Below are 27,838 nucleotides of genomic sequence, written 5' to 3'. Positions count from 1 at the left end.
TGAGAGCGTGGTACAAATCACGGCTCCTAATCCTTCCTTCTGCTTTCTGCACAACACCGCTGTTGTTCCTTTTGTACAGGACCTAACACTTCAATCCCTGAGCCAGTTTTCACTCTTGATAAAACAACCAGGAAATGAAACGTAAAGTGTGGGATTATGCCAAAACTGGCCAAGCTGGGGGAAGCTTTTCTTAACCTTCAACAAGAGGTTTCAGCATTTCCATTTCAAATAGATGTGAGCTGCCATTTCCCAGAAATTCTTTGCAGAATTGTTGCTTTCTGGTTTGAAATCAAGTTTCTGGAACTGCTGTGCCCGGCAATGAGAAAGATGACAAATGAGAAAGAGGGCAAATAAATGAACCAACAGTTTGGCACTCTACAAGACGAATTCCACTAACATGAAGTTTAACATTTCTCTGGGGAGAAAAATGTGGCAGACAGGAAATAAAGGGGGGGCCTGGAAGACTGTCCCTTGGATGATGGCATAATTAAATCTCAAGAGGGGACCTTCCTGGGCCTTCCAGTATTTACAGACTTTTCCAAAGGGCCTTCTGTACTTGGTGCCTACGCCCCATTGGGGTACCCCTCTGGACCTTCTGTCTTCCCTGGTTTAGTCTTCATTCCCCAATTCGTCTTTCCTTTTAATTTCAGAGAAAATGGGTTTGCTGAATACAAAAACACACTGTACATACTTAGCATTATCTCTAGAAAAGTAACTCTTCTGAAGGAGGCTTAAAGCCTTGGCTCAAGAGTGGTCCCAACTCCCTGCCTCTATGGGACAAGGTCTTAACTACCTATTCCCAGGTACCTAGAACCCCAAGCCCCACACAGCCTCCCTGCTCCTCATGCCTGTCCAGGAGAGACTGAGAACCAGTACTCTTACCTTGTGCTATCTTGCAGTAAGCATGGTGGTGCTGGTGGTGGCTCAGCACACAAGGTCATCACCCAGATGTTTGCATTCAAAATATTCCACAAAACAGAGATGAACCTGAGAGTCATGCTAATAATTTGATTTTTTTTACTTAGAATGACTTTGAATAGCAAAATTTAAAAACACCATGAAAAACTGGGGGGGGGAAACTACAGAAGAAAGGGAAAAGGTTTACACTTTAATATCTTTAGTGGCACCTTTTTCCAGGTTTTTAGAACAAGTAGCCTTGCACTTTCTTTTTTCACTGAGTCCTGCAAATCATGTAGCCACACAGGACCTGCTGTGGTCCAAAGAACTAGAGAGGGAAAAGTCAGTCTTGGTCTAAGCCTCAGAAATGTCTTTCCCAAGAGCCTCACTGGCCTCACTTGGGGCTGGACACCCACAAGGAGAATGACACCTACATAGGATGCCCCTGCAAATCTCTAAAGCTAAAACCAAGGGACTTAAAGTTAGAGGAGACCTTGTGTAATCAGCTGCTTTCTGCCCAGACCCTGGAGCCAACTCACAGAGGACTCCAGGGCCTGGCAACCAGGGAGGGAGAGAATTAGGGAGGGAATGCCAACAGATGTCCCATTCCCCAGATGCAGAGCATGAGGTTATGAGGTGAAGGAGCCACAGGAGGCCAGGTTCTTCCTTCAAGTGCTGTTCTTGGCAGCAAGCAACTATCTCCAGGAGGGCTGGGATCCAAGAACCAGCCTTGACAGGCATGGTTCCTAGTTGCTTTGCTTCTGTCACCTTACCCAGCCTCTCCTAACCCCTGATCTCCTCCCCAGCAAGTTTTCTAAAACCTGGAATAACTACTAAACTCACTGAGTCCCTTAAAACACTACTGCTTCAATAAATACCAAGACCCTATTCAGAGCCCAGCACCAAGTCTCAGAGATGTAGAACAGGGTACCAGTCTTCAAGTGACAACCTTGGTCCAGACAGGGTGGCCAACACCCCCTCTTCTCTCCATTCATCCTCTTTATTGACTCAGGGACCTATACAAAGCCTGCTGTAAGGAGAACCCAACCCACAGAGTGCCACAAAACCCCCGAAAACCAGCCCAGTGCTAACACTCTTCCTCACAAGTCCTGTTCTAGAACTTTACCCTCATGGATCTCATATTTGAAAAGGCTCCTCTGCCGAATTTCTTTTACTAATTAATAATTAATGTCTTGGGCAGCCCAGGTGGCTCAGCGGTTTAGCACCACCTTCGGCCCAGGGTGTGGTCCTGGAGACCCGGAATCGAGTCCCACATCAGGCTCCCTGCATGGAGCCTGCTTCTCCCTCCGCCTGTGTCTCTGCCTCTCTCTCTTTCTCTCTCTCTCTCATGAATAAATAAATATTTTTTAAAAGATTTTATTTATTTATTTGAGAGAGAGAGAGAGAAAGCAAGAAAGAGAGAGGGGCAGGGGGAGAAGCAGACTCCCCACTGAGCAGTGAGCCTCATGTGGGGATCAATCCCAAGACCCCAGAATCATGGCCTGAGCCAAAGGCAGAGGCTTAACCAACTGAGTCACCCAGGTGCTCCTAGAGTATAAGTCTTCTTAAAGAGGATATCAGCATCACCAAGTCTAGAATTAGGGGAACCAGCAGTAAACTCCTTTTATGTTTTGCCCCTAATCCAAAATTGAACTCAAGTGCAGAAATCAAAATTAAAATGCACCTGCCTTAGCTCAAGTTTTTCTGCTTAAAAATGTACTCCGGGGAGGCTGGCTCAGTTGGTAAAGCATGAGGCTCTTGAGCTCAGGGTCATGAGACTGGATTTTCTTAAGTACAGCAGAGTTAAAGAACCTTGTATTAAAAGAAACTGTAAAAAAGAAAGAAAGAAAGAAATGTACACTGAAGAGTACCAAACATCCACTAAATATCAGGAGCAAGTGATACATCCTGAAAACCTTACACAACTTTCCAGACCAAGGACTCACTGGGGAAAATAAAACCAGCTGTCCCAATGCTTTGTCCCTCTAACTGAGCCACATTAGAAGACCCCCCCAAAAAATAGACAGACCCCCCGAAATTATCACAGCAAATCTAAGAAAGCTGACTGACTGATTTTTTATGTAAGGAAAAGGAGAACAATTACTCCCAAGCCCTCAGTCTCTCAAGAAGTTGTCTCAGGGGGCACCTTCGGCTCAGGTCTTGATCCTGGGGTCCCAGGATAGAGTCCCACATCAGGCTCCCTATAAGGACCCTGCTTCTCCCTCTGCCTATGTCTCTGCTTCTCTGTGTGTGTGTCTCATGAATAAATAAATAAAATCTTAAAAAAAAAAAAAAAGTTGTCTCAGAAGGAGCCAGAAACACAGTTGGCTGCCACAATGTCCCAGCCCCCCTGTATGGCTGGCCTTTGAAGGTCGGAGACCTGTCACACGCTGCTTTCCCCTAGGCCTGGGATGACCCTGGGGAGTGGGGAGCCAGGGCTTGCTATAGGATAATCACTAGGAACTTCACGGAGTCACCACAGAAGAGTCAGCAAAAGAGAGAAGGTCAGGGGGCTGTGGCAATGGCTGACAGAGTTCTACCCAGCCCTCAAGGCCCCCAGCTCAAGACTTAGTACTCCCCCAGCCTAGAACTTCATGGAAAAGACAGATACCATCAGACAGAAATACCCACATCTCCCCTCACCAAGCCTGCCAACCTCCTAGCATGGGCTCTGGCATGGGCATCCCTCCCTCCTGTCATGCAGATGAAAGGCCCTGTTCCCAGGATGCCCGGGTGGCTCAGTGGTTGGGCATCTGCCTTCAGCTCAGGGTGTGATCCCAGGGTCCTGGGATCCCACATCAAGCTGCCTCCAAGGAGCCTGCTTCTCCCTCTGCCTGTGTCTCCTCCTCTCTCTGTGTGTCTTTCATGAATAAATAAATAAAATCTTAAAAAAAAAAAAAAGGCCCTGTTCCCAGCTGGGACCACTGAAACCTAAGCCCTGGATCCCCCCTCTCATCTTGTCAGACACTGCTCCAGGAACTGCCCTATCTCCTTCCTGCATCATCCATTTCTCTCTCTCTACTGGATCATTCCCAAGGAACAAAACATGCTCTCCCATCTCCCCACTAAATAAACAGGACACCTCCCCCACCTCAAACCCACAACCTCCCCAATCCTCAGTGAATGTCTCAAACCCTCTTCATAAGAAAATTACCCGTAAGGTTCACCTGTACTTATCACCCCAACTCTGCACCCCACATTTTCCCATCCACCTACTCCAGTCAGGTTCTGTCCTTTAAGCTTCTATGAACCCCTCATTCTACTGGGGTTTCTCCTAACTTCTCAATCTCCTTTGCTAGATCCACCTCTTTTCCCAACCTCTAAACACTGCTATGTCCCAAGGCTTAGGTCATCTTTCCTGTCTACACTCTCTTCCAAGGTGAGTTCAACTAATCCTGTGGCCTTGAATACCACTTATAATACTCAAATACACCTCTGCAGTCCTCTCTCTCTCTCTTCTGAGCTTCAGATACATCCATCCGACTACCTGACATACTCATATCTCAAATGTCAAGACAAGATCTTATGCGCTCCCTCACTCCAAAGCTGCTCCTCCCCCCAGCCCTCCCATCTGAGTGATATGAGTACCATCCACTCAGGTGCTCAAGCCTCTGGGAGTCGTCTTTTCTCTTCCTCTCACAGACTGCATCCAAATCAACAAGCCTGAATATGACCACTTCCCTTCATCTGCGGGGCCACACCCTCAGTCAAGTCATCATGTACTCTTGCCTGGACTACAGCAACAACCCGCTACTACTATCCTGCCCGCTACAGTTACCCACCTCCACAGAGTCCACTATACAGCAGGTAGCATGATCTTTCTAAAAATGCATATCAAATCACATTGCTCCTCTGCTTAACCCCCTCCCCCCAGTGATTTCCCACTGGGCTTAGAATAAAGTTTAAAAACTCCCTGCCCTGGCTCATAAAGTCCTACACCATTTGCTCTCTCCTATCTGTAACCTCTTCTCTTGCTACTTTCTCCCTTGCTCACCACATTCCAGCCACACTGGCCTCTCGGGTCTTTGAACTTGAAGCTCTTTCTGCCTTAAAGCCCTTGCCCTGGCTGGTCTCCTTCAGAAATGCTTTGCCGTCTCATCAACACAAAGATGGCTCTTCCCTATCATTCAAATTTTACCGTAAATGTCACCTATTCAGAAACACCAGTACTGACCTCTCAATCCAACACCACTACTCAGTCACTTGATATCACACTATGTTATTTTAATTTTCTGCACAGTAGTCACCATGGACATTATTCTTTTTCTTTTTTTTAAGATTTTATTTATTTATTTATTTACGAGAGACACAGAGAGAGAGAGAGGGGCACAGACACAGGCAAAGGGAGAAGCAGGCTCCATGCAGGGAGCTGGAGGTGGAACTCGACCCTGGGTCTCCAGGATCACACCCTGAGCTGTAGGCGGCGCTAAACCGCTGAGCCACGGGGCTGCCCTATTGGTCTTTAACTTATTTTCTGCTCCCTCTCCCCACTAGGCTGCAAGCCCCCTGAGCATCCAGACCTTGTCTGCCTTACTTCTGTGGTTCCAATGCTTAGAATAATGTGTGGCACACGAGGAGAAATCTAATAAACACCAATAAATGCAGTTATGACCAGCCAGGCCCATGACTGAGGGGCTCTGAGGTCTTCACCAGCTCCCCAACTTCTCTCTCAAACACAGACATGAGGCAGGACCCCAGCCAGAGCCCTAGTGTTCAGGTGTATAAATCTCACCCACCAGTATTTCAAACATCCTGCAAGAGCCCAAAGTAGGGAGGGAGGATCCAGGATCTTCCGAGACCATCAAGCTCCGACTACGCTGCTCTACTGCGGACTAGCAGTGCTTCGAGCTGGTGGAGAAAGTAACTCTGACTCGCAGCCCCCCTTTCCCCCCCAAGTAACGCTACTTGTCAGACCACCGTCCAGCCCTCGGCTAGTTCGTTCAATCCGCACACAAGGATTTCCCGAGGGCCTACTCTGTGCCAGGCCCCGGGCGGAGGACCAAGCGCAGCTTCCGACCGCAGGGGATCGACTGGCGAGCGCGCCGGCGTGTTGCAGAGAAACAACAGGTACCCGCCGCGCGCGGGAAAGTTCGGGCCGCAGCGCCGGGGCGGCGGGGCGGGGCCCTAACTTAGCGCCCCACGGCCCCAGCTCCGCACGCCCGGGTCCGCGGCCACCGGCGGCGCGCGACGCTCGCGGGCTTTTCCTGAACGAGTCCCGCTCGGCTCCAGGGGGCAGGAGTGACCGTCCCGCCGGGCGCCGCGGGGTGTCCGAGGAGCACCACGGGCCGAGGGGTCCCTCCCCGCCCCCACCGCACCCCGCACCCCGCACCCCGCGCTCCAGACCGGGAGGGGGCGCGGTCCCGACGCTGCACCGTCGCCCCAGGAACCAGGTGGACGCCCGAGTCCTCTCCAGGGGAGGTTCCCCGCGCCTCCCCCGCCGCCCTCCGTCCGGGACCCCGGGCGCAAGTCCTAGCTCCACCGCGGCCGCTCGCCGCCGCCCGGGGCCCTAACCCCGCGCCCGAACCCCGCCCGGGTGCAGGACCCGGGGTGCCGGGGGGAGGGGCAGCCTGCGGCCCCGCCCGGGCCCCGCGCCCAGGACCCCCGCGGGGCGCGGCCGCGGCTCAGAGCGCGCCAAGCCGCCCGGGCCGCGCGGGGCGGGGACGGCGGGGACGGCGGGGACGGCGGGGACCCCGCGCACAGGTGCGGGCGCGGCGCGGCGCGCGGGCCACTCACTCGATGAAGTAGCTGGCGCCCTCCTCCGTGAAGCCCTCCTCCCAGCCGCGGGGCAGGTCTGCGGGAAGCAAGAGAGGGGGTCAAACTGGAGCCCCGGGCGCCCCCCCAGCGCCCCGCGCCCCGCCCCCCGCCGGCCGGCCCCCACCTGAGCGGATCATGTGGCCCGAGTTGACGGGCTCCCCGGTGCGCGGGTGCAGCCAGGTGGTGCGGCGGAGCTCGTCGCTGCGGAGAGAGGTGCACCTGTTAGCGCCGCCGCCGCGCCGGGGGCGCCCGCCCCGCGCCCCGCGCCCCCGCCCGCGCCCCCGCGCCGCACTCGATGAAGAAGACGCGGCCGTCCCGGCACACGCCGTAGGACCAGTGCTCAGGTAAAGTGTCCCGCCCGACCGCCGCCGCCGCCATGTTCGCCGAGCGCGGAGCCGCCGCCGCCGCCGCCGCCGCCGCCGGGAGAGGGGGAGGGGGCGGGGGAGGAGGGGGCGGGGGCGGGGGCGGAGGGGGCGGGGCGGCGGGCTCGGCCTGCGCGGGCCCCCGCGGCGCCCCGGGGCGCTCCATCGCGGCGCGCGGCGAGGTCCCGGGAGCCCCGAGCGCCCGCACGGCCCGACCCGAGCGCGGCGGCCGCGGCCTTTGTCCCCGCGCCGTCCCCGTCCCGGTCCCGGTCCCCGCCCCCAGCCCGCCGCCCGCCGCCCGCCGCGCGCCCCTTTGCCCCGCGGCCCCGCCGAGACCCGGGAGGGGCCCGGGGCCGCTGCCGGGGCGCGGCGGGCAAACTCCGGAGAGCAGGTGCGCCCCGGCCCCCACCGCGGACCTCCTGCCTCCAGGAAACCGCGCTCCGCTTTCCGACCCGCGCAGACCGAAACAGGTTGCATCCATATTGGGCAGCCTCGGTGGTTGGTTTTTGTTTCTTTTTTTTTTTTTTTTTTCCTTCCGCTGTAAAATAAAGTTTATAGTAAGTATCACGAGGGATTGTCGTGTAGAGCATATGAAGTCACAACGCTGGAAAGTGCTTCGCTGGCCCCTGGCCCCCCGCAGGTGGCCCATTAGGACCGGGCCAGGCCAAGCGTGATTTTGTTTCCCCAGGTTTGCAGCTGGGAGATGAAGAAGGAGGGTGCAGTGTCCCCGCCCCCCCCCCCCCCCCACACACACACACACAGCCCCGAAGTTGCTTGGATCCCAGGCTTCTGTCTGCCTTTAGTTCCTGTCAAGTGACAGACGCCGTGGACCGGCTGCATCTCCTCTATCTTTAGAAGAGCAGACGCGCCAGACTGGGCCTCTCGTGGGGCCTCTGGAAAGTTCTTTACATGGCTGGAGCCTTCTCACAGTCAAGCCTATGCTGGAATCTCAGCTCCTGGGGGATCCCTCCCCTGACCCCTTTGCTCCAAAGGGGACCTCTTCCCTCCTCCCTCCACTGTCTATTCCATTACGTGTATATACTTAGTTGGCCTTCTTGTGCGTGTGTGTGCTTATTGCCTATGTTGTAGACTGAGCTACCAGCAACACGCTAAAATGTCAGAGGGAGGAGAGGAGGGACCTAGTTCTGTCTCATATACTGCCACATTCCCGGTGCTTAGAGCAGTGCCTGACTCTTGTACACATTCAATAAATGCTGGAAAAGTGCCTAAGACACACTCCACGCTGGCACCCCTGTATGCTGAGCGTGGACAGAGGGGAAGCTAGACTCTGGGAGATGTCAAGCCCAACCTTCCAGAGGTACAGGCTGCAGTGGGTGGGGAGAGGCTCCCAGGAGACTCTAGGTAGCCTCGGCACTGTTATTCGGAAAAGCACCCCAGGCAGGTGGAAACCAGTTGTGCCCAGAAAGAATGCTCAGGTTTGAATGAGAAGAGAGCACCCCAGAGGGAAAGGATGGGAGAGCAAACACAGGCTCTTGGGAAGGGTATGGGATGTTGAAGAGATCATAAAGGTGCCCTTCCTTGAGAAGACAGTGGTGTTGGGGAAGGAGACTGTTATGAGTTTAAAAAAAAAAAAAAGGGAGTTGGTGTGATTGTGGAGACCACTGAACACTTGACCACTGAATACTTGTCTGAGGGGGCCTCCTGCCTTTGAGGAGGTTCTTCAGCAAATGACAACGAGAAAGTTGTGTTTTTATTCTTAAATATTAATTTAAAATAAAAGTAATACAAGTGGATTCTAAACAAATGAAAGGATACTCAACCACCTCCTAATAGGAGAAATGCAGATTAAAGTTAAGGTGAGAGATACTAGTTTTTAGATATCATATTGGCAAAAAAAAAAAAAAATGTGCATTGTAGAGAAAGACCTTCTTTGTTGGTGGGATTATAAAATGGTTGCCTCTTTGAAGGTAATTTGGCAACAGCTATTACAACTTAAATGCATATACTTTTTGACCTACCCATTCCACTACTAGAAATTTATCTTACATTGGTGCTCACACAGAGACACAAAGACCTGTGTACCAGTGTATTCGCTGCAGCACAGCTGATAGTTAATAAAGGATTCCACACAACCTAAATGTCTATCAAAAAAGAATAGGTTTGTATGGTGATGGATGTTAACTAGACTTATTGTGATATTTTGCAATATTATTTGTATATATTGATGTACACCTAAAATTAATATATTGTCATTATCATATAATGATATGTCATTATATGGAGGAAAAACACAAATTGACATGATATATGTCATTATGTTGTACGCCTGAAACTAATATAATGTCATGTGTCAATTATGCTTCAATTAAATAGAAAAGAAAAGGTTAATTATATTATGTCATACTCCTACAATGGGAGGCTATGCTACTGTTAGAAACAATGAGCTGGGCAGCCCTGGTGGCTCAGTGGTTTAGTGCCGCCTTCAGCCGGGGGTGTGATTCTAGAGTCCCAGGATCGAGTCCCACGTCGGGCTCCCTGCATGGAGCCTGCTTCTCCCTCTGCCTGTGTCTCTGCCTCTCTGTCTCTCTGTCTCTCTCTCTCTCTCTCTCTCTGTCATAAATAAAATCTTTAAAAAAAGAAAAAAGAAAGAAAGAATGAGCTAGATGTCTATATACTGATGTGGAGTGGTCTCCAAGATATTAAATAGAATGCAAGATGCAGAACTGGGTATATGGTATACCGCTATTTTTTAATTCTTTTTTTTAAGATTTTATTTATTCATGAGACACACACAGAGAGAGAGAGAGAGAGAGAGAGAGGCAGAGGGAGAAGCAGACTCTGTGCAGGGAGCCTGACAGGGAACTCCATCCTGGATCTCCAGGATCAGGCCCTGGGCTGAAGGCAGTGATAAACCACTGAGCCACCCAGGCTGCCCTGGTATACTACTATTAATGCATAGGGAGCAGGGATGCCTGGGTGGCTCAGCAGTTGAGTGTCTGCCTTCGGCCCAGAACATGATCCTGGAGTCCCGGGATCAAGTCCCACATCAGGCTCCCTGCATGGAGCCTACTTCTCTCTCTATGTCTCTGCCTCATGAATAAATAAATGAAATCTTTTTTAAAAAAATGTATAGGGAGCATCATGGCTGAATAAGATACCCCTTGTTTGTGTCCCCCCCCCTCCAACAACAATAATTTGGCATCCATCTATGGACAAAAGTACTTTTCTGGAGGACGTGGGATCCAGCACCATATGTCAAGGGACCTAGGCAGAGTCTCACCCACATGTTGCATTGGGCAATAGGCATACATACCTTGGTCCTACTGTGGACCCTGCAGTGGCCCATGAACCAACCCCAACCCCTCTCAGCCATGGTCCAGGAGCCCCTGGAAAGCACTGTCTTGGATAATCACTTACCGATGAGAGAGTCTTTGCAGAAGTCCCGGTTTCAAATGAAGAAGTTCTAGCATGGAGCTGGAGGAAAAACACAAATTTAGGTGCATTGAAGAAGGCAGTTACTGGGACACCTGGGTGGCTCAGCATTTGAGTGCCTGCCTTTGGCTCAGGGCATGATCCTGGGATCTGGGATCGAGTCCCACATCGGGCTCCCTGCATTGAGCCTGCTTCTCCCTCTGCCTGTGTCTCTGCCTCTCTCTCTCTCTCTCTGTCTCTCATGAATAAATAATAAAATCTTTAAAAAAAAAAAAGATGGCAGTTACTAAAGACTAGAGGAGGTCACTGCCATTTCAAACACAGAAACAGCAATACAAAACTTGAGATCACAATAATCTTTCAGTAATCAATCTCAATATGGAGACCTACAATTTACTCAATAGATAATTTGAAATACCTGTTTTAAGGAAACTCAATGAGCTAAAGGAAAACACAGATAATTCAATGAAATCAGGAAAACAATACATGAATAAAATGAGTTTAACAGGTAGAAATCATAAAAAAAAGATTCTGGAGCTGAAGATACAATGAATGAAATAGAAACCATCAACATGGGTGTCTGGGTGGCTCAGCAGTTGAGCGTCTGCCTTCGGCCCCGGGTGTGATCCCGGGGTCCTGGGATCGAGTCCAGCATCAGGCTCCCTGTGGGAAGCCTGCTTCTCCCTCTGCCTATGTCTCTTTCTCTTTCTCTGTCTCTCATGAATAAATTAATAAAATCTTTAAAAAAGAGAGAGAGAGAAAAGAAACCATCCACAGGGGGTGCCTGAGTGGCACAATTAAGCCACGGACTCTTAGTTTCCACCCAGGTCATAATTTCTGGGTCAAGTGTTGAGCTCTCTGCTCAGCACAGTCTGCTTGGGACTCTCTCTCTCCCTCTCCCTCTACCCTCCCCCACCTCTCTCTCAAATAAATAAATCTTTAAAAAAATATATCAACATCAGGATGGATCAAGAAGAAAGAATCTGTGAGTTAGAAGATAGGAACTTTGAGGGATACCTGGGTGACTCAGCAGTTGAGCGTTTGTGTTTGGCTCAAGGTGTGATCCCCTGGTCCCGGGATCAAGTATGTATGCCCAAGCATTGGGCTCCCCACGAGGAGTCGGCTTCTTCCTCGGCCTGTGTCTCTGCCTCCCTCTCTCAGTGTCTCTCATGAATAAATAAATGAAATCTTTAAAGAAAACAAAAAGATAGGAACTTTGAAATTATCCAGTCAGAGGAGAACAAAAAAAAGGAGTGAAGACAACCTACATGAAATTATGGCATAACATCAAAAGAAATAATTTATGAATTATGCAGTTCCAGAGAGAGAAGGGGGGAGAAAGCTTATTTAAAGAAATAATGGGGGACACCTGGGTGGCTCAATGGTTGAGCATCTGCCTTCGGCTCAGGGTGTGATCCCTGGGTGCCTGAATGACTCAGTAGTTGAGCATCTGACTCTTGGTTTTGGCTCAGGTCGTGATTTCATGGGTTGTGAGATCAAGCCCCAAGTCCAGCTCCATGCTCAGCAGGAAGTCTGCCTAAAGATTCTCTCCCTCTGCTCCTCCCCTCACTCTCTCTAAAATAAATAATCTTATTTTTTATTTTTTATTTTATTTTTTTGAGAATTAAATCTTTTTAAAAAATAAATTAAATAGGGGCGCCTGGGTGGCTCAGTGGTTGAGCATCTGCCTTCAACTCAGAGCATGATCCCAGGGACCCAGGATCAAGTTCAGGTTCCCCGCAGGGAACCTGATTCTCCCTCTGCCTATGTCTCTGCCTTTTTCTATGTATATCTCATGAATAAATAAAAACTTTTCAAAAAACTTGGGATGCCTGGGTGGATCAGTGGTTGAGCATCTGCCTTTGGCTCAGGGCATGATCCTGGAGCCCCAGGATTGAGTCCCACGTTGGGCTCCCTGCATGGAGCCTGCTTCTCACTCTGCCTGTGTCTCTTCCTCTGTGTGTGTGTGTGTCTCATGAATAAATAAATAAAATATTTTAAAAATAAATTACAGTTTTTTTTAATTTTAAAAATTAAAATAAAAAAACAAGACCCAACTATACAGTGCCTACAAGAAACTTATTTCAGCTGTAAAGAGACACATAGGCTCACAGTGAAGGATTGGAGAAAGATAATTCCGTGTAGGTGGAAACTGAAAGAGAGCAGGGGTAGAATAGATCTTAAACCCAAAACAGCAACAAGAGACAAAGAAGATCATTTATGATAAAGGGGCAATTTATCAAGAAAATAATTATAAATATATATGCACCCAACATTAGACCACCTAAGTATATTAAGCAAATACAGATCCGAAGGGAGAAATAGACAATATAATAATAGCAGGGAACTTCAATACCACACTCTGAACAATGGATAGATCACCCAGACAGGAAATCAATAATGAAACAATGAGCTTGAATGATACTTTAGACCAAATGGACCTAATATTTATAGAACATTCCATCTAACAGCAGCAGAACACACATTCATGTCAAGTGCACACAGATCCTTCTCCAGAAGAGATCATGTGGTAAGTCACAAAACAGGTCGTAGCAAATTTAAGAAGATTCAAATCATATCAAGTATCTTTTCTGACCCCAATGATGTGAAACTAGAAATCAGTAAGAGGAGAAAAGCTGAAAAATTAGTAAATATATGGAAATTAAATAAAATACTCCTGATGTGCCTAGGTGGCTCAGTCAGTTAAAGGTCGATTTCAGCTATGGTCATGATCTCAAGGTCATGAGATTGAGCCCCACACCAGTGGGGAGTCTGCTTGAGATTCTCTCTTTCCCTCCCCATCTGCCCTTCCCTTCTCTATCTCTCTCTCTCTCTCTCAAATAAATAAATCTTAAAACAAAACAAAAACTCCTGGAGCACCAGGCTGGCTGTTAGTAGAGTGTGTAGCTCTTGATCTCCAGGTCATGAGTCTGAGTCCCATGCTGGGGATAGACTTTATTCAATTAAAAAAAATTTTTTAATAAATAGATAATATACTCCTGAACAAATATGGGTCAAAAAACAAATCAAAATAGCAAACTAAGCTCAAATTTAGGAGAAGGAAGGAAATAACAAAGATCAAAGCAGAAATAAATGAAATAAAGGCCAAAAAACAATAAAAAAAGATCATTGAAACTAAGAGCTACTTTTTTGAAAAGATAAACAAAATTGACAAATCTTTACCTAGACTAAGGTAAAAAAGGCTCAAATTTAGAAATAAAAAAGAAGACACTACAACTTTACAAATATAATAAATCTTAAGAGACTACTATGAACAGTTATATGCCAACAAATTGTATAATCCAGAAGAAATGATAAATTCCTAGAAACATACAATCTACCAAGACTTAAGCATGAAGAAATAGAAAATCTGAATAGACTAATAGCAAGTAAGAAGATTGTATCAGTAATCAAAAATCTCCCAACTATGAAAGGCCTAGGACCAGAAGGTTTCCATGGTGAATTCTACTAAACTTTTAAAGATTTTATCTATTTATTCATGAGAGACACAGAGACAGAGACAGAAGCACAGACACAGGCAGAGGGAGAAGCAGACTCCATGCAGGGAGCCTGACATGGGACTTGATCCCGGATCTCCAGGATCATGCCCTGGGCTGAAGGCGGCACTAAACCGCTGAACCACCTGGGCTGCCCCTCTACTAAAATTTTATTTATTTTTATTTTTATTTATTCATTCATGAGAGACAGAGAGAAAGAGTGAGAGAGAGGCAGAGGGAGAAGCAGGCTCCATGCAGAGACCCTGATGTGGGACTGTATCCAAGGACTCCAGGATCACTCCCTGGGCTGAAGGCAGATGCTCAACCACTGAGCCACCCAGGCATCCCTCTACTAAACTTTTATTTTTATTTTTATTTTTTTTATAAATTTTTATTTATTTATGATAGTCACAGAGAGAGAGAGAGAGGCAGAGACACAGGCAGAGGGAGAAGCAGACTCCATGCACCAGGAGCCCAACGTTGGATTCGATCCCGGGTCTCCAGGATCGCACCCTGGGCCAAAGGCAGGCGCCAAACCGCTGCACCACGCAGGGATTCCCCCCTCTACTAAACTTTTAAAGAAGAGTTAACACCAGTCCTTCTCAAACTCTTCAAAAAAAAAAAAAAAGATTGAATAGAAGAGAATACTCCCAAATTCATTTTAAGATGCCAGCATTACCCTGGTACCAAAGCCAGATAAGAACATTATAAGAAAGCCACAGGCCAATAGCCCAGTGAATATAAATGCAAAATTTCTCAGCAAAATATTAGCAAACCTAATTCAGGATCATGTATCATGATTGAGTGGGATTTATCTATGGGATGCAAGGGTGGCTCAATATATGCAAATCAATAAATGTGATATGCCACATTAATAGAATGAAAGATAAATATATATGTTATATGTATTTATATGTATATATAAATAAAAAGAATAAAAGATAAACATTGAAGAGATTACAGACACACATAGCATGGAATATTACACAGCCATAAAAGGGATGAGGTCACGCCATTTGCAACAACATGGATGGACCTGGAGGGTATTGTAAGTGAAATAAATCAGGCTGAGAAAGACAAATACCATATAATTTCACTCATTTGTGGAATCTAAAAAGCAAAACAAATGAATAAACAAAAAGAATCAGAACTATAAATACAGCAAACAAACTGATGGTTGGCAGAGGGGAGAGTGATGGGAGGATGTGCAAAATGGGTTAGGGGGAGTGGGAGATCCAGCTTCCAGTTATGGGAATAAAAGTCACAGCATAGGGAATATAGTCAAAGATTGTTTGTTTGTTTAAGAGAGAGCAGAGTGGAAGGGACAAGGGGAAAGGGAAAGAGAGTCTCAGGCAGACTCTGCAGAGCCTGACATGGGGCTTGATCCCACAACCCTGAGATCACCGCCTGAGCCAAAACCAAAAGTCAGACACTTAACCAACTGTGCCACCCAAAGATATTTTAGGTGGCACCTAAAGATATTTAAGGTGACCCAAAGATATTTTAATAGCATTGTATGGTGACAAATGATAGCTACACTTGTGGTGAGCATAGCACTTATGGTGAGCATAGCGTAATGTATACACTTATTGAATCACTATTTTATATGTTTGAAACCAATGTAAGTTTGTGTGTCAACTACACTCCAATTTTTTTTTAAATGTTTTTAAATTAAAAGGGTCACCTGGCTGGCTCAGTCAGTGGAACATGTGACTCATGATCTTGGGATTTTGAGTCCAAGCCTCATGTTGGGTGTAGAGATGGCTTAAATAAAATCTTTTTAAAAAATAAAAAGACATAGGTAGTAAAGAAACAGAAGGAATGTCACCCATAGTCTGAGCGAAAGGTTCTGGATACCTTAGTTGTTGGATCCTAGGTGAGGTCTGGAAATATTGGGGGAAAGACTGAAAGTCCTATACCAAAATCTTGACAAAGCATTTATCTTTGCGTAGCATGAAAATTCTTATTTTCTGTGTGTATGTGGTGTGTGCATACTTTTATTTTTCCCTCAATTATAAAATGGACACGGAAAAAACAATAAACACCATATCTCAAAAGATAAAAATCATTTGACAAAGTACATCTTTCATGATTAAAGACTCTCAACAACTGGGAACGGCAGGAATATACCTCCACGTTATAAAGACCATATATGGGATGCCTGGGTGGCTCAGTGGTTGAGCGTCTGCCTTTGACTCAGGGTGTGATCCTGGAGTCCTGGGATCGAGTCCTGTGTGGGGCTCTCTGCATAGAGCCTGCTTCTCCTCCCTCTGCCTATGTCTCTGCTTCTCTCTCATTGTGTCTCTTGTGAATAAATAAAATCTTAAAAAAAAAATAAAGCCCATATACAACAAACTTATGGCTACAACCATACTTTACTGTGAAAGGTCGAAAGCTTTTCCTCTAAGATCAGAAACAAGACAAGGGTTCCCACAAGTGGTAGGCACTCTCACCACTCCTATTCAGTAAAATACTGGAACTCCTAGCCAGAGCAACTAGGCAAGAAAAAGAAATAAAAGACATCCAAATTGGGAAAGAAGAAGTAAAATTTTCTTTTTTTGCAGATGACATGTCTTATACATAGAAAATCCTAAAGAGGGCAGCCCTGATGGCTCAGTGGTCTAGTGCCGCCTTCAGCCCAGGGCGTGATCCTGGAGACCCGGGATCGAGTCCCACGTTGGACTCCCTGCATGGAGCCTGCTTCTCCCTCTGCCTGTGTCTCTGTGTGTGTGTGTGTGTGTGTGTGTGTGTGTGTGTGTGTCTCATGAATAAATAAATAAAATCTTTAAAAAAGAAAATCCTAAAGATTCCACAAAGAAAACCTATTAGAACTAATCAATAAAATCAGTACAGTTACAGGATACAAAATCAGTTGCATTTCTATAAAATAACAACAAAATATCTGCTAAAGAAACAAATAAAACAACTCCATTTGCAGTAGCATCAAAAGCAATGAAATACCAAGGAGATGAAAGATCTGTGCATTGAAATTATAAGGCTTCAATTAAATAAGTTGAAGAAGACACAAATAAATGGAAAGATATCCCATGTTTATGGATCAGAATTAATGTCATTAAAATGTCCATACAACCCTAGGCCATCTAGAGATCCAGTACAATCCCTACTGAAGTTCCAATGGCATTTTTCACAGAAACTGTAAAAACAATCCTAAAATTCATATAAGACCACAAAAGGCTCTGAATAGCCAAAGCAATCTTGAGAAAAAAGAACAAAGCTGCCAAAGTCCCAGACTGCAAGCTATACTACAAAGCTATATTCATCAAAACATTAGGGTATTTGCATAAAAATAGACCAATGCAACAGAATAGAGTGCCCAGAAATCAACCTCACATATGTGGCCAACTAATATTTGACAAAATAAGCCAAGAATGTTTTTTAAAGGGGATCCCTGGGTGGCTCAGTGGTTTAGCGCCTGCCTTTGGCCCAGGGCGCGATCCTGGAGTCCCGGGATCGAGTCCCACGTCGGGCTCCCTGCATGGAGCCTGCTTCTCCCTCTGTCTGTGTCTCTGCCTCTCTCTCTCTCTCTCTCTCTCTCTCTCTATCATGAATAAATAAATACATAAATCTTTAAAAAAAAAGATTTTATTTATTCATGAGAGACACACAGAGGCAGAGACATAGGCAGAGGGAAAAGCAGAGTCCCCACAGGGAGCCTGATGGGGGACTCGATCCCAAGACCCCGGGATCACATCCTGAACCAAAGGTAGACGCTCAACCATTGAGCCACCCAGTGGTCCCAAGCCAAGAATATTCAATTGGGAAAGGATAGTTTATTCAATGAATGATGTTGGGAAACTGGATAATCACATCCAGAAAAAAGGAAATTGGATGCCTATTTTACGCCACTCACAAAAATTAACTTAAAATTGATTAAAGACTTAAATCCCCAAACCACTAAACTCTGATAAAAGAACATAGAGAAAAAGCTCCTTGACATTGGTCTTGACAATGATATTTCAGATAGGCTACCAAATGGATAAGCATCAGAAGCAAAAATAAGTATGTGGGACTACATCCAACTAAAAGCTTCTACACAGCAAAAGAAGCAATCAACAAAATGAAAAGGCAATCTACAGAATGGAAGGAAAATATTTTTAAATCATATATCTGATAAACAGTTAATATCCAAACTATATAAGGAACTCATACAAGTCAATAGCCAAAAACAATCCAATAAAAAATGAGCAGACCTGAATATTATATATATGTGTGTGCATATATAAAGACCTGAATAGATATTTTTCTACAAATAGCCAACAGGTACATAAAAAGATGCTCAACATCACTAATCATGAGGAAAACGCAAATCAAACCCACCATGAAATATCACCTCACACACAGAATGACTGTCATCAAAAAGACAAGAACTAATCAGTATTAGCAAGGATATGGAGAAAAGGGAAACCCTGTACACTGTGGGGGAAATGTAAATTTCTACAGCTTTTCTATGGAAAGTAGTAGAGTGTTTCCACAAAAAATTAAAAATAGGGGCACCTAGATGCCTGCATTCGGTTAGGCATCCAACTCCTGGTTTCCACTCAAGTCCTGATCTTGGGACCGTGAGATTGAACGGTCAGTGGGCTCTGTGCTCAGTGGGGAATCTGTTTGGGACTCTCTCTTCCTCTCTCTCTGCCCATCCTCCCCCACCATTTGTACTCTCTCTCTCTCTCTCTCTCAAATAACTTTTTTAAAAATTAAAAATAGAACTGCCATATTATCCAGCAATCCCACTTCTGGGTATATGTCCAAAGGAAATTATAACAAAGGAAAGAGCTATCTGCACTCCCACGTTCACTGCAGCATTATTTACCGTAGATATGGAAACAATCTAAGTATTTGTCAACAGATGACTGGGTAAAAAAGTCGTGAGATATATATATAGATATAGGCATTTGTATATGAGAAGACAGATTAGATAGATAGATGATAGAGAGATAGATAGAATAAATACAATATATAGAATATACATATATATCTATATTCTAATGTATATATAGAGGAATATTATTCAGCTATGCTGAAGAAGGAAATCCTGCCACTTGTGACAACGTGGATAGACCTTGAGAGCATTATGCTGAAATAAGTCAGAGGAAAATAAATACTGTGTGATGTCACTTATATGCAGAATCTAAACTCATAGCTAAACTCCTAGAAACAGAGAATAGAACGGTGGATGCCAGAGGGTAGCAGATATGGGGAGATGTTGTCAAAGTGTACAAACATCTGGTTTTAAGTTCTGGGGATCTAATATACAGCATGGTGATTACAGGTAACAAAACTGTATTATATACTTGAAAATTGCTAAGAGACTAGATCTTAAATGTTCTCACCACACACACACACACACACACACAAAAGTAATTATGTGAGGTGATGAAGGTGTTAGCTAATGCTACTGTGGTAATCACTTCACAATATTTAAGTATCGAATCAACACACTGTGCTTGTTAAACTCATGCAATATTATATGTCGATTTTATCTCAATGAAACTAATATATAAATAAATAAAAACATAAATATATATAGTCCCTTGATGAAAACACAAGAGACAGGTAAAGTGATTGTTTCATGATAATGATAGGAAGTGATTTACTTTTCCTTGTGTTCCTTTTTGTACTGTTTGACATTTTTACTATTTAAAACATATATGTAGAATTTGGGACACCTGGGGGGCTCAGTGGTTGAGCGTCTGCCTTTGGCTCAGGTCATGATCCCAGAGTCCCAGGATAGAGTCCTACATCAGGCTCCCTACATGGGGCCTGCTTCTCCCTCTGCCTATGTCTCTGCCTCTCTCTCTCTGTCTTTTTTTTTTTTTTTTAGATTTATTTACTTATTTATTTATTCATGAGAGACACACAGAGAGAGAAAGAGAGAGGCAGAGACACAGGTGGAGGGAGAAGCAGGCTTCATGCAGGGAGCCTGATAGGGGACTTGATCCGGGGACTCCAGGACCACACCCTGGGCTGAAGGCAGTGCTAAACTGCTGAGCCACTGGACTGCCCTCTGTGTGAATTTAATGAATAAGTAAATACAATCTTTTAAAAAAATAATAAAAAAATAAAACATATATGTAGAATTGGCAGTGAGCAGAGCCTGAGGTGTCTGAGGCCTGCTGCATGGCCTTGGAGATGGACAGCCAGATTCTTTATGATGACTACCTGGCAGTTTTCCTACCAGCCTGTGAGAATCCCCAGGCACGGATGCTCCTCAGGAGAGGGTGTGCCACGAAGACTACACCAATGAGTCAACCCAGTTTCTGCCCCCAGTCATCACACTAAAGTAGCCCCGTGGACCTTAGCTGGGATTTAACAGCAAGGTATCTTCATTTCCAAGGTGATTCCCAACTCCGACTCACATTGAACAGGACTCCAGGATAGAGACCAAACCCTAGGTGTGAATGATGTGGGTTTCCAAGAGATTGAACACAGCAGGGCTGTTGAGATCCTGAAGGCAGCCTGCAATATCAGCACACATGTCTGCGTCTCTCTGAACAAGTATCAGCACCAAAAGGAGAGGATTGTGCCCTGGAGAATTGCAGCCCACAGCCCTACACTTGGAATCTGCCAGGGAATGCTGGCTAGGGAGCTTTGGGCAACTTCTCCAGCCGATTCCTGGCGGGGTGGAGTGGGGAGGACAGGGAGACAGGGGGACCCTGCACTGAGCCAGCTCGCCAAATGCATCATCCAAACTACTGTACTTTTAATGCTCTAGTTTTCCAGGTGAGCTTCATTCTTGAAAAGGAGAAGGACGATGATGCCTAGGTACAACCTGTGGAGAACCCTGCTAGGAAAGGCAACAGACATTTACTGAATACCATGTTTTAGACACTTACATATATATCATATCATTTTTCATTAGAGTATAGAAATCAGAAGAAAGAATCTTGGAGGCCTTCCATCCAATCTGCCTGGCCATCTCCTCCCATCATTCTATTACCAATCTCATACACCTGGGAGATTCCTGTGAGACTATTTCCCCCCTCTCCTTCCTCCTCCTGTTCTCTCCCCCAAAAAAGTAAAATGTAACATTGAAGAAAAAAATATATATGTGTACTTTTTTAAAAGGTTTTATTTATTTATTCATGAAAGACACAGAGAGAACGACAGAGACATAGGCAGAGGGAGAAGCAGGCTCCGTGTGGGGAACCTGATGTGGGACTTGATTCCGGGACTCCAGGATCACTCCCTCAGCCAAAGGCAGATGCTCAATCACTAAGCCACCCAGGCATCCCGAAATATATGTATACTTAAGGATAAAATAATGCAATTCATAGGGGCCCCTGAATGGCTCAGTTCATTAAGCGTCAGCCCTTGGATCAGGTTGTGATCCTGGGGTGCTGGGATCCAGCCCCACACTGGGCTCCCTGCTCAGCTTCTCCTTCTGCTTCTGCCCTTCCCCTGCTCATGCTTGTGCTCTGTCTCTGAAATAAATAAATAAAATCTTTTTTTAATTAATTAATTAATGCAATTCATCAAGAGAGCCAGTAAGGGATACCATGAAATTATCTCAATAAATGCCAAAGATGTATCTGATGAAACCATCCTAATTTTTAAAATTATGTTAGAATCCAAAGTTAAGGGCAGCCCAGTGGCCCAGTGGTTTAGTGTGGCCTTCAGCCCAGGGCCTGATCTTGGAGCCCCGGGATCGAGTCCCACATCAGGCTCCCTGCGTGGAGCCTGCTTCTCCCTCTGCCTGTGTCTCTGCCTCTCTCTCTCTCTCTCTCTCTCATGAATAAATAAATAAAATCTTTTAAAAAATGAATCTAAAATTAAAAATCGTGACAATATCAAATGCTGGTGAATATGCAGGGAAACTATGTCTCTCATACTTTGCTAGTGGGGATGTGAAGTCTTATAGCCATCCTGGGAAATAGTTGTGGCAGTTTATTTAAAAAATAAATATTCACTTACCATATGACCAAGCAATCCTACTCCTGGACATTTATCTCAGAGAAATGAAACCTATGCTCACATAAATACTTTCGCATGATTGGTCACAGTAGCTTTTTGTAATAGAAAAAAAAAAATGGAAATAAGCAAAATGTCCTATAATAGGTGAATGGTTTAAAAAACCGTGGTACAGTGCTTGTTTTAACAGCACATATACTAAAATTGCAACAATACAGAGATGAGCATGATCCCTGCACAAGGATGACATGCAAATTCCTAAAGTGTTCTGTATTAAAAAACAAAACAAAAAAACCCATAAAACTGTGGTACATCTGTACCATGGAATACTTCTGGGTAATAAAAAGGAACAAACTATTGCTATAACAACTTAAATAGACCTCTAAGCATTATGCTCAAAAAGCCAATTTGAAATATTTACATATTATTTGGATACCATACATTCTCAAAATTTAAAAGAAAAATTATAGGGATGATGAACTGATTAGTGGTTGCCAGGGGTTAAGGATGGTGGTGGGGCGAGAAAAGATGTGACCATAAAGGAATGGCATGCGGGAGGTCTTTGTAGTGATCAAACAGTTCTGTATCTTGATTGCAGAGTTGGCTACACAAATGGATAAAATGACTATAGAAGTATACATTGTACTAACATCAATTTTCTGTTTTTGCTATTGTCCTGCAATTATATAAGATATAACCATTGGGGAATTGGGTAGAGAGTAAGCAGACACCTCTCTACTGTCTTTACAAAATTCTGTGAATCTATATTTATCTCAAAATAAAAAGCTTTTAAAAAGTAGTAGAAAATTACAGGTAACCAAATGTTTCTTTTGAGAGTATCTCTCTCAGACAGATAGAAACATTCTTCAACAGGGGCGCCCCTGGGTGGCTCAGTCTGTTAAGCATCTGCCTGCAGCTCAGGTCATGATCTCAGGAGCTCCTCCCTCAGTGAGGAATTTGCTTCTCCTCCTCTCCCCCTCCCCGCTGCTTGTGCTCCCAGATTCTCTTTCTCAAGTAAATAAATAAAATCTTTAAGAAAAAAAGAAAAAGAAACATTCTTTAACGATGAAACATTTAAAGACATTTTCATTAAAATAAGAAAACATTAAAAGGAAAAGAAGCATACCTATAGCAATTCTATTATTTAATGCTGTTTTAGACATTTTTGCCAATACGCTAAGACTTGAAACAGAAATAAGACATTTAAGTATTGGGAAAGACATAAAACATTTTAATTTATTTGCAGATAATATGGCATGATACTTTAAATGTGGAAAACAACCCCAAATGCTTAAAATTAATAAGGGAGTCTGGGACCAAGATAATATCACAAATCAATAGCTCAATAATCAGTTACTGAACTCCTCTCCCTTATAATAGTAGCAAATATACAAACAAGTAAGGAATAATCTTAATGAAACAATATATGCAAAATGGGTATGTATAAAACCTATAATAAAAACTGAACAGCTTTACTGAGAGGTAGCAAATGTTATAACAACTTTATTTCAAATTTGAGCCTGTAAATGAAAAAAAAACAAGGAAAGCAATGCATGCATCTAAGGGTCTTGGTAAGATTTAGAAATTCTTGCAACTGCATCATCCAATGAATTATAAGCAAAAATATTTATGTTATATATTCCAGCTCTGCATTACCCTAAACATTGGCCATTGGCCCCATGAACTATGGCTAGACTGCATTGTCTGAATTGATATATGTTCTAAGTATAAAATATACAACAGATTTTGAAGATTTACTATAAAACATGTAAAATATCTCATTCATAATTGTACTAATTATATGTTGAAATAATATTTTGGATGTATTGGGGTTTTTTTAAGATTTTATTTATTCTTGAGAGAGACAGAGAGAGAGGCAGGAGAAGCAGGCTTCTCACAGGGAGCCCGATGTAGGACTCCATCCCAGATTCCGGGATCATGCCCTGAGCTGAAGGCAGATGCTCAACTGCTGAGCTATTGAGTTTTGTCAAGTATATTATCAAAATAGTGGTTACTACAAAATTTTGTTACATATATTTGCTCACCTTTGTGATTCACATTATATATCAATTAGACAGCACTGTTACAGCTTTTTTATTTCACACTTTCATGTACAGACCTTATGCCCATTAAAATTACCAAGTTGCTTTAAAAAGAAAAAAGCCCAAGGGCATCTGGGTGGCACAGTTGGTTAAGCATCAGACTCTTGGTTTCAGCTCAGGTCATGATCTCAGGGTCCTGGGATGGAGCCCCATGTCAGGCTCTGTGCTCAGTGCAGTCTGCTTGAGATCCCCTCTCCCTCTGCCCCTCCCGCTCATGGTTTCTCTCTTTCTCTCTCATCAATCAATCAATCAATCTAGAAAATAAAGGAAAAGAAAAAAGCCTGGGCCCTACCCCAAGAAATGCATTGGTGTGATCTTAAATCTCCCTCGGTAATTCTAATGTGCTCCTGAGGTTAATAACTACCATTATTGACCTCAAGCTATCAAGCATTAAAGAATTCTTTTTCACATATATCATTTTGTACAATTAAGGAAAAGTACTCAACAAGGTAAGAAGTAGCATTTGAATCTGAGAGCTCAGATGTGGTACCAGTTCCATTCTGGGTAGATACCTCCTGTGATTGATGAAAACAAGACGTGAATTTTTCCCAGCCTATGGCCTGATCCTAGCAAAATTTTCAGTTAATAGAAACAGAATAATTGATTCCTTTTCTTTTTAAGTTTTACATGATTCTCCGAGCACAATTGCTAATATTTGAGCTGATTCTGATTGGATGGAGTATATGATGGATTCTTTTTTTTTTTTTTTTTTTAAGATTGTATTTATTTATTCCTGAGAGACACAGAGAGAGGCAGAGACAGGCAGAGGGAGAAGCAGGCTCCTCGCAGGGAGCCCAATGTGGAACTCGATTCAGGCACCAGGATCATGCCCGGAGCCGAAGGCCGACCCTCAGCCACTGAACCACCCAGGTGTCCCTATATAATGGATTTAAAGCACAAAAGTTTGGGACACCTGGGTGGCTCAGTGGTTGGGCTTCTGCTCAGGGTGTGATCCCAGGGTCCTTGGATCGAGTCCCGCCTCAGGTTCACCGCAGGGAACCTGCATCTCTCTGTGTGTCTCTCATGAATAAATAAATAAAATCTTAACAAAACAAAACCCACGAAGGTTTATATGCTTTCTCCCTTCTCTGATCACAGCAATTCTAGGAGATGGGCAAGGCAAGTTTTTATCTTCATTTTTTAGATGAAGACACTGAAGGCCACAGAGGGCAAGTGGGCTGCCAAAGATTGTGTGACTAGTTACATAACACAGCCTAGACCAGAACATACGTTTCCACACGTGTCCAAGGCCCTCCCTTTCCAACCAATTTGTCTCAGGACAAATCACTACCACCTATGATAGAAGGAGCTTCATCCAGAGGCGCTTTCCCTTGATCAGCCATAGTGAAGGACTTCAGTTCATGGTAGCTATTCCTGCTGATGTGCATGGCACTGAGCCAGCAACTTAAATGCAAAGTAGTTTATGCTCAAAGATGAATCAGGGGCGCCTGAGTGGCTCACGTGGTTAAGCATCTGCCTTTGGCTCAGGTCATGATCCGAGGGTCCTGGGATCAAGCCCCATGTCAGGCTCCCTGCTCAGCGGGGAGTCTGCATCTCCCTCTCCCTCTGTGTGTCGCTCCCTCTGCTTGTGCTCTCTCTCTGTCAAATAAATAAATAAAATCTTAAAAAAAAAAAGAGGATAGATCAAAATGCGATTCAGTCGATCAAACATGTGCCCCCACATTTTCAGCTTCCAGGTAACCAATAATGCATTATTCTCCTGTGAAAAGTCTGCTTTACTATCAAGGAGACAGTATGGCATGATGGAAGAGGATGGACTTTGGGGCCTGTTGAACCTGCATGTAAATCCAGGTGTGGGCCCTCACTAAGCTGTGTGACCTTGGGTGCCCCACTTCTCTTATTTATTGAACATCCATTGGCAATAGATACTACAAAATCCTAGAGCTTCAGTGGAATACACACCATGGTCCCTCCTCTGAAGCATTCTCAGTATATGCAAGAAGTGGGTCCTTTAAATGCCAAAAGACCAGAGGTGCTCTGGAGCAGCTGGGGGAGCATCACAGGAGCTTGAAGAGAGAGAATGGTTCAGGACAAAAAAAATAGAGATACACAGAGAAAGATAAAGGAAATATGGCAAAAGGTTAACAACTGGTGAATCTAGGACTATGGATATTCATTGCATATCTTACAACTGTTTTATAGATTAGAACGTTTAACAAATAAAAATGTGGGGGTAGAAAAGCAAAAAAACATTAAATATTAAATTATTTAGCAATAAGTTTATGAGAAATGTAAAAATTCAATGTGTGAAAGTTCAATATATAATTATATGCATATAATTAAATATATTATTAAAATGGTGATTTTATTATTTAAATGTTGTGGTTATTAAAATAGTGGTTACTACAAAGTCTATAAAACCTGAATAAGTGGAAGAGACATGCCTTGAGGCAGAAGACACTAAATTGGGGGGAGGACATGAAAAAGATATTATGGAATTATGTACCCACAAAATTCATACATTGAAACCATAATCCCTAATTGATTATTTAGAAATAGGGCCTTTAAAAAAGTAATTAAGATCATATGAGGTCATAAGGGTGGATCCCTAATCTATTAGGACTGATGTCCTTATAAGAAAAGGAAGAGAGGTGGCTCAGTCTATTAAGTGTCTGCCTTTGGCTGAGGTCATGATCCAGGACCCCTGGGATAGAGCCCCAAATCCAGCCCCATATGGAGCCCTGCATCTCAGTAGTCTCCTTCTTCCTCTGTCACCCCCCACCCCTGCTCTCTTTCTCTCTCAAATAAGTAAATAAAATTAAAAAAAAAAAAAAAGAAGAAGAAGAGAGACCAGAGCACTGACCCCCTCCCCATTCCTCCCCCATCATCTCCCTCTCTCTACCTTTTCACAGGCACAGAGGAAAGATGTGTGAAGACTCTTGGAGAACACAGACATCTGCAAACCAGGAGGAGAGGCCTCACCCTGCTGGCACCTGGATCTTGGGCTTCTAGCCTCCAGACTGCGAGGGAATACATTTCTATTATTTAAGCTGCCCAGCTTGAGGTACTTTGTCACGGCAGCCTGAGACAGGCCTGCTTCCAAGGTCTGTTTCCAAGATCAAGGTCACAAGGTGAGGGCATAGTGGAACCTAGATTTGCCCCAGAACTCTTTGGACCCTCCCCCCATGTAGTGATGGTGTGAGTCAGGTCAGTGCTTCTCAAAGGTTAGCGGGTTTCGGAAATGCCCAAGGGGATGTCTGGCGGGCTCAGTCGGAAGAGCATCCAGTTCATGATCTCGATCTCGGGTTTTGAGTTTGAGCCCCATGTTGGGTGTAGAGATTACTAAAATTATATATATATATATAACTGAGAAAAAAGAAAGAAAAAAAAAGAATGCCCAGAGTAGTTTGTTAAAATCAGGGATTCCTGACCCTGATTATGGTGATCCATGGGAAGCCTCAAAATCTGCATTTTAATATGTGATATCTCCACCAGGTGATTCTGTTGTAGGTGGTCCCAGGCTGCACTTGGAGAAATGCCACTCTGATCTCAGCCTGGAGGTTCAGAGAGATGAGGCAGGGAGCAGGTGACCCACAAAGGACATGCATATAAAATTTCTACAAAGATATGCAATAAACATTGTCAGCCTCTGAGAAAGCCTGAGGGGCTGGCTTGAGAGGGAGGATTGATTGATTGATTGATTGATTTAGAGATTTTATTTATTTATTCATGAGAGACACAGAGAGTCAGAGACACAGGCAGAGGGAGAAGCAGGCTCCTTGTAAGGAGCCCGATGTGCGACTTGATCCTGGATCTGGGAATCATGCCCTGAAACAAAGGCAGATGCTCAGCCACTGAGCCACCCAGGTGTCCCGGGAGATTTATTTTTAAATTTTTGTTTCCTAAAAAAAAAAAAAAAAAAAAAAAAAAAAAAAAAAAAAAA

The 27,838-nt window shown here is 44.6% G+C and overlaps 1 protein-coding gene, 1 long non-coding RNA gene and 1 other non-coding gene across 15 annotated transcripts in view; 2 read left to right on the top strand and 1 right to left on the bottom strand.

The window, feature by feature from the left end:
* PLEKHA7 (pleckstrin homology domain containing A7) overlaps positions 1-7,257 on the bottom strand; it is a 223,270-nt gene extending 216,013 nt beyond the window's left edge. For 4 of the 11 annotated variants that reach the window (XM_041730451.1, XM_041730453.1, XM_041730452.1 and 1 more), the window contains exons 1-3: positions 6,944-7,255; positions 6,776-6,852; positions 6,631-6,688 (exon numbers count right to left, since the gene is read on the bottom strand). In XM_041730451.1, the coding sequence (XP_041586385.1) occupies positions 6,631-6,688; positions 6,776-6,852; positions 6,944-7,179 (371 nt within the window). In that variant the 5' untranslated portion in view covers positions 7,180-7,255. Of the gene's footprint in view, positions 1-5,633; positions 6,404-6,630; positions 6,689-6,775; positions 6,853-6,943 lie in introns of those variants that run through there. The other 7 variants (XM_041730449.1, XM_041730458.1, XM_041730450.1 and 4 more) reach the window with 5 other exon arrangements.
* The window catches only part of LOC121476439, a 35,512-nt gene continuing 14,457 nt past the window's right edge, over positions 6,784-27,838 (top strand). For all 3 annotated transcript variants that reach the window (XR_005983950.1, XR_005983949.1, XR_005983951.1), the window contains exons 1-2: positions 6,784-6,995; positions 26,808-27,026. This is a non-coding gene — a long non-coding RNA (uncharacterized LOC121476439). The remainder of the gene's footprint in view (positions 6,996-26,807; positions 27,027-27,838) is intronic.
* On the top strand, positions 22,007-22,110 carry LOC121476722. Its single transcript, XR_005984011.1, has one exon. It is a non-coding gene; the product is annotated as a U6 spliceosomal RNA (small nuclear RNA).

The sequence above is a fragment of the Vulpes lagopus genome, chromosome 15 (assembly GCF_018345385.1).
Source record: "Vulpes lagopus strain Blue_001 chromosome 15, ASM1834538v1, whole genome shotgun sequence".
NCBI lineage: Eukaryota > Metazoa > Chordata > Mammalia > Carnivora > Canidae > Vulpes > Vulpes lagopus.
This window is presented reverse-complemented; position numbering and strand designations above follow the sequence as displayed.